This window comes from Dreissena polymorpha, chromosome 1, assembly GCF_020536995.1.
Source record: "Dreissena polymorpha isolate Duluth1 chromosome 1, UMN_Dpol_1.0, whole genome shotgun sequence".
Classification (NCBI taxonomy): domain Eukaryota; kingdom Metazoa; phylum Mollusca; class Bivalvia; order Myida; family Dreissenidae; genus Dreissena; species Dreissena polymorpha.
In genome coordinates, this window is record NC_068355.1 from 211,234,654 (window position 1) to 211,251,006 (window position 16,353).

At 36.0% G+C, this 16,353-nt stretch overlaps 2 protein-coding genes across 5 annotated transcripts in view; both read left to right on the forward strand.

The window, feature by feature from the left end:
- LOC127864858 (uncharacterized) overlaps nt 1-16,353 on the forward strand; it is a 322,960-nt gene that overhangs the window by 272,817 nt on the left and 33,790 nt on the right. The window lies entirely within an intron of this gene.
- LOC127864857 (uncharacterized) lies at nt 6,888-13,051 on the forward strand. Its single transcript, XM_052404755.1, has 5 exons — nt 6,888-7,191; nt 7,622-7,818; nt 8,271-8,397; nt 8,663-8,675; nt 9,492-13,051. Exons 3-5 carry the CDS (start codon nt 8,378-8,380, stop codon nt 12,363-12,365), a joined length of 2,907 nt encoding a protein of 968 aa, XP_052260715.1. The 5' UTR covers nt 6,888-7,191; nt 7,622-7,818; nt 8,271-8,377; the 3' UTR covers nt 12,366-13,051.

Here is a 16,353-nt window from a genome sequence, read left to right on the forward strand (position 1 = left end):
CACAGCTTTTTGGCGTGTTTTGAAGTTTGTCATTAAATCCTTTATATTGATAAATAAAAAACATTGGATCTAAAAAGCTCCAGTAAACAATCAAGAATAAAATTTTAAAAAAGGGAAAAAAAAGTAGCCCGCATCAGGGCTGAAACCAGTGACCCCCGGAGTCCTGGAGTAAAAACCAATTAGACCGCTCCGCCATCCTGCCAAGTATGTATAAGCGACCTATTTTAAACTTCATATAAGCAATCTTCGTAGTTTCACAAAATTAAACGACAAAAACAGAATTCTCCAAATTATTCAATCGTTTCGCGTTGCAACGCTTTATAATTTTCAGGTTTTTAAATCGCCAAAAGATGCATATATTGGCTATATTAGATCATGGTAAATGTTCAGTATAACTGTTTCCTCATAAAAAATCATAACTAAAACGAAAATTTGCGAATCTGAAACAACTTTTTTCAATTTTGTCAACTTAACCAAAACGTGAAAAGATCCCTTTAAGTATTATTCCGTGTTTGCTGTGAAACACATTTTTATTAAAGAATACATTTCATAACGTTGCTCAACAATTAATGATGCATACAACTGGTAGTTTTAACACACACATAAAGGTTTCATTTAATTAAAGAGTACAGAAAGCTAAAAAGTGATGTGGTTTGTTGTACAACAACAATTGGTTATGTGGAACCTATTCAAAAAGTAATTTCGTTCAAGATAATTCAATGTATTTCTATAAATGACAAACACACTTCGTGTATTGTGTATGTTTATTTTTTAAATGTACAAAAGTGGTTTAAAAGCACAATTTTTACACATTTAAGAGGTAATCGCTCACATTTATGTCTAATTAATGATAATTTTATGCATTAGCAAAGATTTAACGAGAAAAATTGAAGTTTAAGTTGAAATCAATTTGCTATAGGAAAACGACGTTAGGCGTTTAGACGTTATCGGTAGATTACGTCTAATTACAGTACACTCCACGCGTTTTCCCCAAAAAACGCGCTCCCTCCGCGGGTTTTTTCTGCTAGCGAGTGTTCACGCGGCGTTGAGAGAGCGAGATGAACTCGATAAAACGCTTGGCGTTACGCTGCGTTCGCTAATTCCCGCGGCATGTATTACTTAAGCCTAGTCGGTAATTCTTATCAGTGACCGCTTTAGCACTGTGCTACTAGGCATGCCAAAAAATAAAAACATTGTTATAATAAATTGTTTAAATACTGTAGTACATGTATAAAAAAGATAATTGTATAGAAAATTACTCAAATAAAAGTTATGATTTTTAATTCACAGGTACGTCTACAATATGAATGAATATAAGACATTTGACAAATTAATATTTAAATCATAACACATATAAGACAAGAATAAATGTTCCGTAAAATTTCCAAATGACAATAATAATTAGTAATCCGAAACACACTACGATTTTTAATGTTAACACGACGTTTACAAATGCTTCCAATATACAGTCATCATGTATATTTCCCGACAAAAGCTCGCGAAAATTATGCTGCAATGTACAAGGTATACTCCTGCAAATCCTGCGTGTATTGAATTTTTTTATACAAACTTTATAGCGCAGAGAATATTGAATTTTGTTGATTTCGGTTAAAAGTTTCTTTGGTATTTTTTAACAAAATTATATCGCGAATAAGTTGATATTTCCTCCAAAATAATTTCAAATCATACACGCCGAATCTTCATCGTTACGGTATTATAGTAGAGTAATTATTTTAACAGTAATTGTATTGTAAACTGATTAAAGAAGACATCTGGGCGGAACTGGATTTTAAGTGTTTGACGTTTTGAAAACACGCAAAGCTTGTCTACTAACCTATTGTGTAGACTGCTGTCTGCGGTGTTTTGAACAAAGGGATTAACATGCGTGAATGTCACTCTGCCGATTTGGTCCATAATTACTGGTAAACATTGTTTTGAATGTCGACGCAACAAGAATACAACTGTGACTATTCAGTGTTCATTCTAGACCGCGCGATTCGCGCTATTTTTTCAAAGATCGCGCACATCTGCAGCATGTGTGCGAGAAAATTCGCGCACTCGATATCCGTTACGGGTTTTTTAAACTGTTAAATTCTGCTTCGCGTATTTATTGAGAAAAACACCGGAAATCAAAGGGAATTAACTCTTCGATTCACGGGTTAATAAACTTTAAAGAATTTTCGTTTAAAATGATACTTGGGTTAATTAAAAAATAAGAAATTTCGTTTAAAAAATAAAGGGATGCGACTCGTGAATGATTAAGGAAGAAAATTGTCCATTGATACTGGAATGTAAAAACTTAATTTTATACATTAATTAAGACACATGACTTAGGTTTTAATATCATATCATCATTCATATCATATCATGATAGACAATCAGTATTTTTTTTTTATTGTGTTAAATGATACAGAAATATCATGTGAACAATTATTTTCATAATCCTTTGTTTTTATTTAAGTCAGCAATATACTATGGAAAGTGCAGTTATATTTAACAGCAGTTACAATGGTATTTCACTGACTTGACTGTTTTAAGTAATGTAGAAGTTAAAACAAATAAACATTAAAACGAAAATGAAAACATATAAATGGTACTTGATCAATTCCCCCCCCCCATTTGTGAAAAATCCCCCCTATTTTTCAAAGTGAGGGGGGAAATTCCCCCCTACTTTTCGATTTCTAGAATGAACACTGACTATTAAATGCAACTATCAACTCAATAGTAACCACCTTCTTTTAGCAATCAATAAAATAACCTTACTTCAAAGAGAAAATAAATGCATTAGCGAGCAGAGAATTGACTTTGTTCCGACAATTAAAACCATTCCTTATGCATTCGTTGAACGTGTTTACTTGAGTAAGTTATGCCTTAAGACAGGAAGCGGCTTTTCTTTGATTACCGTACATCTTCCCTTATAAGACGGTTTGACTATAAGACGAGACCCCAACTTTAGGTCCCAGACTAGCTGTATTTTGCTTGGCCTCGCTAATAAGACGGGGCAATTTTTTAAGGACGAAAATCGGTAAAATTTCAAGAGTCAAAATTTGACGGTCGGCCATTTTATTAATAAGTACAATACACCAAGTAAGCTCGTTATCGGATTCGTTCCCTGATTCACGTCGTCCTATTTTAATGCAGAGTTTATATGTATATGAATATTTTTAACCAGGTTTTCCGAAGGTAAAAAACTGGTTATTAGATTGGCGAATGCGGGCGGGCGGAACAAGCTTGTCTGGGCCATAACTATGTCGTTCATTGTCAGATTTTAAAATCATTTGGCACATTTGTTCACCATCATTGGACAGTGTGTCGCGCGAAATAATTACGTCGATATCTCCAAGGTCAAGGTCACACTTTGAGTTCAAAGGTCAAAAATGAGCTTGTCCTGGCCATAACTATGTCATTCATTGTGAGATTATAAATCATTTGGCACATTTGTTCACCATCATGGGACGGTGTGTCGCACGGAAGAATCACGTCAATATCTCTAATGTCAAGGTCGCCACGACTAAAAATAGATTTTTTTAAAAAACAAACTTACAAAGGAGGTTAATTTTGTTTGTTCATTTCAAAAGTTCAGTTTGAGTTTTCTCCCTTTATCAGATTTTTTTTCACAATGAAAACCTGGTTTTGTGACAGTTTTGTCCCTTGTTTATTTTTGTTTTTCAGGTACCGTTACTCGACGTATATGGCTATATATAACACTTATTTATTTATACTTACAATATAGTCATTGTATTATTCAGTGTCGCACGTTGACAATGCATCTGTCATTTGTTTTCCTATAATTTTGCGCGCGATAAGATTTTCAATTTTATTCATGCTATAAATACATTGAATGCAATGGGATCTTCATTAATTGTCGTATGACAAATAATTAAATTCTTCATTTGTTTAATGATTCTATTTTATTATAATTTGTTACCGTATTAAATACGCTCTCTTTCTCTTCATGGACATCTTTTATCGTAAAGATCAATCGAGTGCAATATAATAGTTTGGAAATTATGATTATGAAAATCGGTGCGTTATATACCTCAGATTGTATGATTGCGTTCTGTAAGTTTGCAACCAATCAAATTACTAAACAATTAATGTATGCATCATATTGACCTATCAAATACAAGGTTAGTCACTTTATGTTAATTAGTGTTGGAGGTATAATGCCATCTGCGTCAATTTATCCCCCAATTAACCGCTTAATAAACACAAGTATCGTCTGTCAGTTAGTCGTAGGCTATTTACAGCACCAAGCCATGTGTAAGCCAGTAAGGGGTCAGTACTATCTGTACGATGTATCAATAAAATAGCGAATTAACGGCTAGATAACGGGTACACATGTTGATAGTCAGTCGGCAATAAACAAACTGTCATCTTTTTTTCACAATAGTGTTTGCACAACAATTGGAGTTTTACGAGAATTTGACAAGTGTTTGTTTGCCACAATTATTACGGTGGTGAAATTATTATGGTATACTGGTAATTAGATGCCCTGTTTTCTGTAAACACTGAAACAAATAGGTGCTTTATTTTTTGAAAATAACAGGTGCAAATTTTGAAGAATGACGTTCGGTTACCGTATTTTTCCACGTATAGCGCGCTCCCGTGTATAGCGCGCAGGCTGTTTTTTAAATGCAAAAATGGATTAAAAAATATTTAAAGACAATAAAACCACCAAATCGGACCGAAAATGGCCACCATATTACTATTGCACAATCCAATAATCCGGGGCATTGGAAAGCTTAATGAAGCATTCAAAATAGGAAGCGTCATTATGATTAGGAGCATGGGTTGCATAGCACTATACTTTTCTGACAATTTTGTTATTTTCTAGCAAAAGATTAACAGTCCACGTGCATTTCGTGAAAAACGTGAGAAAATAAGAATTAGTGTACATCGTGGGATTCTTCCACGGGGAAAGCATGGGCATTACCGTTAAATTTGAATGTTGCATGGGAGACAGGGATACAGTTGTTGAAGTACACCACTGTTGAACGTTCAATATTTATACACACAAAATGCAATTGCATATCTTCACGTTCTCAAGTGTCAATTAGTGTCTCAAATGTCAATTAGCGTCGTGGCACATATTACTCAATAACATCTGCCAATAGCGAAGTGCAAAATGACCACCTTTCACACCTACTGTTAATCGCAAAAAAGACCTCGTTTGCACCTACCCTTGCCTGCTCTCCGGACTGTCGACAACAATCCTCATCGGAATTCATCAATAAAGAAGTGTAGAAACACAAACAAAGAAATGTCTGCAAGTTTTTTCAAACAAATTTATTTTCCACCAAAACTTCTTCTACCGCATTCATATCTACCAGTAGCGACTTCTTGTTGTTTCGACAATGGCCCCTCAGTCTGTACGATTATACTATACTTAAATTAAACCGCGCGTGTTTTTCACGTTTTCCTTTGATTAAAATACGCCGCTGTTAGTTAGCATAGTGTGTGAGTAAAACGATCAAATTAATTAATTATCACCTTTTTATTTCAATCGAAAATCGGCAGAAAGTTGTAACATCGACAACATAGAACTAATTATTTAATTATCACTCTTTAATTTAGATCGATAGTCAGCTTGGACATAATTAATTTATTGTCACGCTTATTTTCATTTTTAATATTATAATACGACATTTGCGACCGGCCGCTCTTTTGTTTGCAGACGACAATATTAACTGTGTATTCATAGCTCCACCCATTTTTACGTTTCATTCAACAACATCATTTCATGTGTAAGCGAGCTCAGTTTTGATTGGCCAGCTACCATGAGCACTTCAATAAAAATAAGGTCAAGCGATGTCTCGATACAGGTGCAGACGGGTTTTCGTTCACTGTTCAAATTGCGAATACTTTCATTGAAACAAAGAGAAAAATATAGAAAACCAGTTTCGGGTTAAAATGGGGGCTGTTTTCAATGAAATTTTACGAAATTTTAGTATTTTCGCAAATCGGATTTATCTTGAGCCAAATTCTCAATATTTTCGCAAATGGCTCAAGTGGCGAACGACAGCGCGAGCCCTGATTATAGGGTGGTAGTTTTCTGGAAAAAAAACATGGCGGCCATTTTTATTATTTACGATTACACAACATATTTTTTACCAATTTAGCAGCCAGGATAGTGTTGTATCAATGTATAGCGCGCACCAGCTTTTTAATTTGAATTTTGAAGGTAAAACAATGCGCGCTATACGTGGAAACCTACGGTACCCTGCATTCCCTGAAAATAGAACAACATATGCAAAACATAGAAATGAAAGTGATACATTTAAATAAATAAAAGTTTATTTTGGATTTTTACAACAAACGCTTCCAAACTAATCAAATTAATGACATAAGCGACCTAACGCTTATTCTTCACTGCCACAGTAAACACAATCCGCAGTACATTGCTACAAATAGAAAAAATAATAGAACACTGATAGAAGTTTTTACTTATTTATACACATATGTTTAAAGAAATCTATATTTTTAATTTGTATTCGATAATAAACTCGCGAGTATTCCAAACAGATAGATTAAAACATAATGATTTAAGCGGCGTATCTGCTGTCAAAATGAAAGTAGTTTCTTATCGTCACCAGAAATACGGTTATCAAGTCGCAAAAATCGGTAAAAAAAAATCATTTTTTTTTAAAGGACGCTCTTATAAGACGACCTCCCCACTTTATCCCTTAAAATTTCAGGAAAAAAACCCGTCTTATAAGCGAAGATGTACGGTACGTCAAACTGTCAATTCACACAGATTTGCGAGATTTTTAGGGTCTTGGGTCATTTGTTTAGGCCAAAAAAAAAAATAGTCTTGGTTCAGGGAACCCGACCGACCCTATTTTTTGCCCCCGACCCTAACGATTTTTTTGGTCCGCGGAAAAAAATCCGTCGGCGATGTTTTTCTTCGGTACGGTACGGAACGAGTTTTACATATAGCGCATTGTAGCCGATAACGACAGATCAATTCGTTTACGCTTTATAAACATGGCGGCGTCCACGTCGACGCTAATGTTGGCAATAAACCTCGAAAAATGTGACCACCAAAAAGGCTGTCAGCTGATGCGAGTTACTCCAACCTCATCATCAGCAGCTGACATTTTTAAAGAGCTTCATGGGCCGGTGGATCCACAACGATATGGGGTTAAATTCGTTGTGGGAACTTCGCTGGAAGGGACATCTTTCTGGGAGGTACTCGTCTCGTACGTTTATTAAACCGGACGTTTTTGTTACATTTTGAGAGATAACTTTTTATAATATGTTGAAGGGTTGATTTTTCTGAAATTTCATCGCAACACAATTTGGTTCCCAAGTAATAGATTCAAACCAAAATATTTGCTAAAATTCCATGTTAACATAGTTAACACCGGAATTGAAGTACAGTCAAGTTTATACCATTACCGGTTTAGTAGCGTAATAAAGTTGTTCTGGGGAAAAACAATAAATGTTTTGAGACTTCTTTTACACCAGTTTGATTAAATATTTTATTTCACAGTTTTTATACATACTTGTATGAAAAATAGCAGTTCTAGGTTTTTATTTTGACAAAATTAACATGTGTAAACGGTAGCAAACAGACAAACTTAATCTGCGTTTATAAGTTTCAATTTAAAAATTTCAGATTGACGGTTTCATCCCATTGTTTGAGGTTTCGGCGTTTGGAGTGAAGGTCCTCAAAATGACATGTACTACCTTACCAAAGGGAATATTGGCATCTTCCCTGGAGAAAATTTCGAACGAAGCAACAAAGAAAACTGTTGATGCCTTCCAGGTGTTAATGATGAAGGGGAAAGCATTGCCCACAAAAAAAGTGGCAAGGTATATTAAGATATTAAATTGCAAATGTAAAAAAATAAACATTTAATAATTTTCAAATCAATTAATACTTCATTTGTCTGTAGTTTAACCCTTACAATGCGGGAACCGAATTTTTAAGGCCTTTGCAAACAGTTTGGATCCAGATGAGACGCCACAGAACGTGGCGTCTCATCTGGATCCAAACTGTTTGCTATTCTGATAGTATTCTTTGAGAAAAAATGAAGAAAATGCTATTTTTATAAATTCAGCAGACGACATTTTAGCAGACGACAATTTTCCCAGCATGCAAAGGGTTAACTTTGTTGTCTGCTGTCTGAATTTTTTAAACCCATGTGTTTCCGCCTATTTTTCATCTTTTAATTAATAAAATAAATTTTATTGAACATACCGGGTACACATCTTTGGTGGGTTCTAAAATGACTCTGTGAACTTTATTTTCCTGTTCCCTTCAGCTCTGGAGTACTGACGGGACTTAACCGGAAGGATGAGTTGTACAATGCCATAATAGACCTGTGCGATAGAATGGATACCAAGTTTCCAAGAGACAATGCAGTGACTGATGGTGGTTACTTTGTGCAGGTGAGTTTGATTGATGCAGTTTGTGCTATTATAGAGCATATAGCAAAATGTAAAAACAATATTTTAATAATATTTCAAACACATTTTGATAAAAAATTATATATAAACAATTTGATTAATATAAATAAAAAATAATCTATATATAGTTTGTTTGAATCTGCAAATATCTCAAGTTGATATTGTATATTAATGTAAAAAAAACTATAAAAAAAATAATGAAAAAAAGCAGGAAGTATTAAAACAATTATTGTTATTCTTTTTACAGATGGTGTGATTTGGTATTAAACTCAACTTTCATGATTTAAACTGAAGTGCAACCCTCTTTAGCTTCTTTATTTTAGGAAAGCTCTTTTAATATTTGTATCAGACTATGAGTAGCATCAAACAAATACTTGTTAATTTTTGGGATATTTAATTAAATATGTTGGAGGTTGCAGACCCGAAACAAGTATAAATCTGACATGCTTGAAGCTACTCATTCCCATGTATACTCTTCTTTTACTCTTCTGTGCTTCCTTAATATATATAGTATTAATCATACTTATAGTTGGTGGCAGTGTTATACTAAATTTTGTACATGTGTTTTGTATTGTGCTGTGTATTAATATTAAACATAGAAAGAAGTCAAAGTGTTAAATCTGTCGCTTTGATACAAAATTTAATAGAAGCAAGTCCATCACCTACCGGTACTTACAAAACTGCAAATTTAATACCGCCTGAATATCGCTTTTATTCTTGTTTTTTTTTAAAGAATGGTGCTTGTATTACTAAAAATACTAACAATATGGCATGGGAAACCTATTTGACTTCTATATTAAACTGGGATTTTTATTTTTTATTTAGTATTCGTTTATAAAACCCTTTTATGCCCCCTAAGGGAGGCATTTAGTTTTTGAACCGTGGGCATTTGTCATCTTACAGTGACAGCTCTTGTTTAAATAAAATTTCATCATTTTTAAATTGAGAAAGTTACACATTTATAACATCTTATTAAAAGTATTTGGAAAATATATAATATTAAATTATATCAGGAAATCATGTTTGTACTATTAAAAAGGAAATACAATATTTCTTTCATATTGTTGCAATTTCAGACTGTCTGCAATGCATTGTGGTACATAACAAACCAGATGGACACGATTAACATCACCTCCAAAAAGCAGAAAGATGTACAGCCTGTCCCGGACCTGTTTGAACAGTTTGACGGGTACAATGACACAAAAAGGAAGAAGCAGAAATCCGAGCCGATGAACAGTAGCGGACTTCAGAGTCATGCGGAATGTTTATTCAGTTTATTAGAGAAACCTTACGTAAACTCTACAACAGGAAAATGGCCAGAGCTTCGTGCAAGTGTTGAAGCTTTAGCATCATGTCTGTCATCTTATGAACAATATTTAAACAAACAGGCAACTACAACTGCTATAAATAAGGAGCTGTCTTTTCCATGTAGGACTGTTGATCAGAATGCATCAGTCTTTCATTGTAAGAAATCAATATCTGTTGTTAAAGACAAATACACATTGCTTGACAAAGCTGTTGTAAGTTCTGACACTGAAAATCCTGTTTTATTTGATGAAAATCTGCATGTTGAAAAACCATTTGAGAATAGTATGCAAAATTTTCGTTTCTTTGACAGTTTGCAATTGAGTGTTCCTGTAGATGTTATTAGATTTTGTCCTGGGGGAGGGATTGGTACTACATATATTCTTTCCCAGGTACCTGAGAACAGGTCTGATTCTGAAATGATGACAGATGCAGCTCGGCTAGTGCAGAGAATGAGACCGTTTTTGAAAGAGTTTCATACAAGAGCCCAAAAAAATGATTTTAAAAGGAAAATTTCCAATATAGCTAAAATTAAACCAGCCATTATTGATTACATGTACTCAGAATTAGCATTAGATGCTGCAGCCATGAGTCATCCAGATACACAACAGCGGTTGCATTTGATGTCTTTAGGTGAATGTGGGCTTGTGAATGATTTGCGTCACCTAAACCCTGGGCGCCCTAACAACAAGTATGATGTGTTTTTTGAGAAACTTTGTGAACAAGTACAACATATTGAAGCAGCAGATGAAAGACGCCATGGATCTGGAGTTGCTCACATGTCTCGTTGGATTTCACTGTCCGATATGATCGCGGAAACAGCAACTTCATGCCCAGAGGGAACTCCGATACCATCCAAAAGTCTAGTTCGCCTGCAGTTTACCCCTCGTAATCCATACTCATCCACTGCCCTCACATTTACTTCAAGAATACCTATCCAATACAAAATCCAGCGAAGGCAACTTAGAGCACAGCATCCTGATGATCATTACTGTGCTGCTCTCTTCAAATATTTGAAGTGTAGGTCGATTGAACTGAAAGATGATTGTCTGTTTTTTTGCGTGGATGACAAGGCTAAGGTACCTGTTGGTGAACCTCACAGGCCTATCTCTACAGGTGTAAGAGGTCGTCAAAGCATTGCACCTATTGATGCTGAATTGTCAAGTCTAGACCATGATATGAAGGCTACCTCTTTGACCCCAAGTGTTGCATTGCAGTGTTCCATACCTGACTCTGTCCAGCAGTCCTTTGTAAGGGGACAGGTGACGACGTTCGTTAATGATTCTGTCACCCAGTCCGCATCACCAATCAGACATGCCATGAACATCAGGAAGATAGTGCAAAGAAACCAGACAAACCCAAAGGTTCTCTTAAAGTACACTGACGGCGGCACAGATCAAAGAAATACTTTAGAGCAAGTGAAATGCGCCAACATATGTCTTTTTAGAGAACTTGATCTGGATATGCTAATAACAGTAAGATGCGCTCCAGGACAAAGCTATGTGAACCCTGCGGAGAGAATAATGTCTATACTCAATTATGGTCTCCAGAACGTAGCCACTGAAAGAGAAAGGCAAGATGATGAGACAGAATTAAAGCTAAAAAGATGTAACAGTGTAGCCTCAATAAGAGAGTTGCTAAGAAAACACCCAGAATTGCTTTCTAAGTGGAAAGACTCTATTGAACCTGTTCAGGCGTTGATTGAGAATAGGTTCAGAAAACTTAAACTGAAGGAGGAACCAATTCAATGCATGACCCCACCTACAGATGATGACCTCGACCTTCTTAAAAGGCATTTAAGAGAGCTTTTCCCAGAATTAGACCTGGAAAGACTGCAGAAGGCAAACACAAACAAATGCGCTGCGTATCTAGAGTGGAAGGAAAAACATTGTAGGGAAACCAATTACACATTCCAGATAAAGAAATGTAATGACACATCTTGTTGTGCACCAAAGCAAATGGAAGAAGAGAAACTAAAGTGGCTTCCAGAGCCGGAACTGGATGACACACGTGAACACTTTCTCCCTTACGAACAGGCAACAAATCAAGAAACAACAGAAAAAGACAGACCATCATTGACAGATAAGAAAGTTTGCAAGAAAAACACAGCCAAGCCTAGACCTGGAAGCTCGGTTGAAAGTCATGGAGAAATTGAAGAGGATGAAGAACGAGAAACTTCTGGTCAGCCTCAGGTGAATGATACAAGCATTGAATCAGTGGCTGATGTGCCACTGTCCAGTCAAAACGCACGTGCAGTTGCCATTTGTGTTGAATGTAGGAAGCCACGTGTCGTTTACTCAAAGACTAAGTTGAACCAAAGAAAAGAGGTTGCATTAGCCATGTTCCTGAGCGAATACGAATTTTCATGTGGGGCCCACTTGTTCCCCCCATCTGCAGCTCTGTCTGAAATGAAAAAAACTGTTGTTACACGGCCGTTTGTCCAATGTGCTACTCCAGTAGAATTGTGTTATTATGGTGCAGAACTTGGCCGCAAAGACCTGTGTGCTCATTGTGGAGACCCTGGGGCCGAGACAGATGCGGAGTTGAAGACATTATATAAAACTGTTCTACCCATCTGCCAGAAATGCCGAGATATGAGAAAAGAACCAATTGTTCAGAGAAAATTTGGAAAGTCCAAGAAGTAACTCTTTAAAATAGGACAAACATTAAAGTAAACTTTAAGGGAAATGTCAAAGTACCTCCCCCCCCCATTACATCATGCATCAAACTTTTCAAGCAGTATTGTAGATTTAACTATTAAAACAGCTATCTTTAATATGTTGACCAATTTTTGTGTCTTGTACTATTATAAAACATGTATTTGAAAGCCAGTTTTCAGTATCCTTAATACGATCTGTTGTATGTTAATAAATTTGAAATAGAAACGTGGTTTTTCCAAGCTGTCTAGGCTCTTGAATGATGAATGTTAAGAGTTTTTGAGGTCACTTAATGGTGTATCAAATTTCAATGCCCCCACTTAAGGTGAGCATTTAGATTTTGCCCCTGTCTGTCCGTCCCACAATGTTGAATCCAAAAGTGTTTGAGCTATAGTCATGAAACTTTATATGGATGTTGGTCTTAAAGACAATCTTTTACATGCTCTTCTAACCTGAACCCCCAGGACCTGAGTGCACTGTAATGAAGTACACCAAGACCTAGCTAATGCCTTACATGGGTCTCTGTGAATCCACTCACCATGTCACCATGGACACATGTTACTACGCAGGTTAGCATTAGTACAGAGGGTGATTAAAAGGCAAAAGGTGCATAAAGAGCTAGAAATATTGAAATGATGAATAATATACAACAACTTAACACCACATGTGCAATGTTAATCATTTGGTCAGTGTTTAAACAATCATGGGTGCATTAACTGACCCTTTTTTACCCTGAAATCAGTCGACTGGGTAAAAAAAAAAAAAAAAAAAAAAAAAAAAAAAAACCTACCTACCCCCCTACATTTTTCTGGCCATGTTCCCTGAACCAAGACTATTTTTTTTTTTGGCCTTACATGTTCAGTATAGAAAATCACCTGCTTACATGAAAACTTTGGATTAACCCTTTCCCCGATAGATGCGTATAATCCCGAGTCTATCGATTCCCCGATACATGCGTTTATTACCGTCTCTATCGATTACCGCATAGATGCGAATTTGTCCGTGTCTATCCATTACCCGATAATCCCGTATATTCCCAATGTCCATTTTCAAATGCAAATTCTGATTGATATTGACGACAAAAGTGCTAAAAAAACTCATTAACACAAACATCGGACATTTTTCTCAAGTATCACATGAATTTCGGCATATGTTTATATTTAAAGATTTGAGGTGTCCAATCGGTACAAGGATAGTCCAACACGTGTAAATAACTTAATGTGGTGTGCGCGCATCGTGTACAGTTAATGTTCTGTTACAAATTGTAGCCAGAAATAAATACACGTATATGCCCATGATATTTCCGTGTCAAGTCTTTGTTTGGACAAAAAGCGCGCGAAAATAGGCGTGGGTGTATTTATTTATAACAAAAACTGCGTAGCGCAGACAGCAACGTAAAAGCTTCGTAGTGAATTTCCATTTAAGTATTGGGGCATCTCGCAAATGATTTTGACATTTTCCTGAATAAAATAAAAGTAATAAAGGCTGTATCATTTTCATATTTTAGTTCCTTCAATATTGCAACAATTATTGTACTGTATCTGATTGCACGCAAAGTGCCGTGTACAGTTCATGAATATTCTTTTACAACGACCAATTAACAGCGTCATCTATATTTAGATTTTATGCAATATGTACAAGTCATTTTCTGGAAATTGGGAGAAAGTAAAAGTGATTTTTCGAAACTAGACCAACGTTTTTTTCCATTTAATTTGTCATAATTATTTATATTTTATGTTGTCTGTGTATGTTTGTTTAGTTCTCATTTATCTTATGAAAATTAATATCGTAATGATAAATGTTTAAAGCAAGTCCCGTTTCCGAGATCATTTACGAGAATTACTTCGATATATTTACTGACAAATATAATCATGGTTTTGACAGACGACACCTGCTAATTTAAAGTTGGTGTTTTTGTAATACACAGGATATTGGATTATCGCTGCTTGATTGGGCAATAAAACAAAGACGCAGTCGGCGGTTTTCAGTAGGCCTTTTGTACTGACCAACATAATAATTAACTAGAAATGGCGCGGCAGAGGCCGACGCGTATCCCCACGCCGAATGTTTGACCTAGGTGTGCCCCAGGGTTGGCAATGGGGCCATGCATAGCTGAGATTGACCGTATTGTCATAAGAGAAGTTCAGTATCAATTAGAAGTGAATTGGTGTAGAAATGAAGAAGTTATAGTAAAAGGCAATTTTGGGTGGGTGTGGTCTATGTGGGCGGGGCCCCAGGGTTGGTAATGGGGCCATGCATAGTTGAGATTGACTGTATTGTCATAAGAGAAGTTCAATATCAATTTGAAGTGAATCGGTGTAGAAATGAAGAAATTATAGTAAAGGCAATTTTGGGTGGGTGTGGTCTATGTGGGCGGGGCCCCAGGGTTGGTTATGGGGCCATGCATAGTTGAGATTGACCCTAATGTCATAAGAGAAGTTCAGTATCAATTTGAAGTGAATCCGTGTAGAAATGAAAAAAATATAGTAAATGGAATTTTTTGGTGGGTGTGGCCTATGTGGGCGGGCGCCCCAGGGTTGGGATTGGGGCCATGCATAGTTGAGATTGACCCTAATGTCATAACAAAAGTTCAGTATCAATTTGAAGTGAATCCGTGTAGAAATGAAAAAATTATAGTAAATGGAAATTTTTGGTGGGTGTGGCCTATGTGGGCGGGGCGCCCCAGGGTTGGGAATGGGGCCATGCATGGTCGAGATTGACCGTATTGTCATAAGAGAGGTCCAGTATCAATTTGAAGTGAATCGGTGTAGAAATAAAGAAGTAAATGTAAAATAACCTAAAAAAATGAGTGATAATTTCTGACGCGGCCCCACCCCAACCGCTATAACTTTTGACCCAGGGGTCAGATCAAACTTCCAAATAGTGCAGGGTCGCACATATGCTCATAGCTACCATGTGTGAAAGTTTCAAGGTTCTAGTGCTTTTAGTGTAGGAGGAGATAGTGGCCAGGACGGACGGACAGACGGACGGACGGACGGCGGAGATAACCACAATATCCCCACCTTTTTTTCAAAAAGCGTGGGGATAATAATGCATGTGCTTATCTAACATTTAGGGATAAAACACACGGGATACTAGACACTTTGGGCTTGTTTGGGCCATAAAACGCAATCCCGGTGGCTTTTTTCAGAAGCACACGTGTCCAGAAACTAACGAATTCGGGTAATAAAGCGCAGAGATTATGATCTGAAAACTGCATGAAGTCTGAAATTAAAACAAAATGCAGACAAATCAAAAGATTAATCGCCTAATGTTACAATTCAATATTTTAAGGTGGGGTTCTCACTGCATTTCTTGTTGCATTCGCATACGCTTGTATTACTTGTTATAACTTATATCCTCGTATTATTTATTAGAATACAGACTTAAAATTTATAGGGTTGGAATGAGAATTTATTTCTCTACAATATTTACATTGACACAAATGATGTAAAATGCAAGAAACTAAGTGAAAATTAAGCCTAAACAAGACAGGTGTAACAGTTGAGAATGCAGGGTTTTTTTTGGCCCGATTTTATAGCCGAAATTCGGCTATGTTCCCAATCACAAAAAGTATACTTTTTTCCCCAAAAAAATTTTTTTTTTTTTTTTAGAAAGAAATCTTATGTGTATTTTATCTAAATTTTAATTCAATTACATCTAACAAAGTATTATATTATGTTTTCCTTTTAATTTGAATGATTATAAAGAGTTAAATCAAATTTAGTATTTCCCTAATCAGCGGACTTTTCATGTGGAAAAAAAGGCTAATGAATTTATTTTCCCAATTTCATGAAAATGCCGTTAAAATTCCCAATTCCAAAGCCATGGGCTATCTTCCCAAAAAGTGGAAAAAAAAACCTGGAATGTTTCCATTATTTTCCCAATAACCCTATTGAGATGGTGTAGTCAGGCTTATCAGCTGTATATGGAGTCATTGTTATCAGAACAGCAGGACTGGTATTGGCCTGGAGTG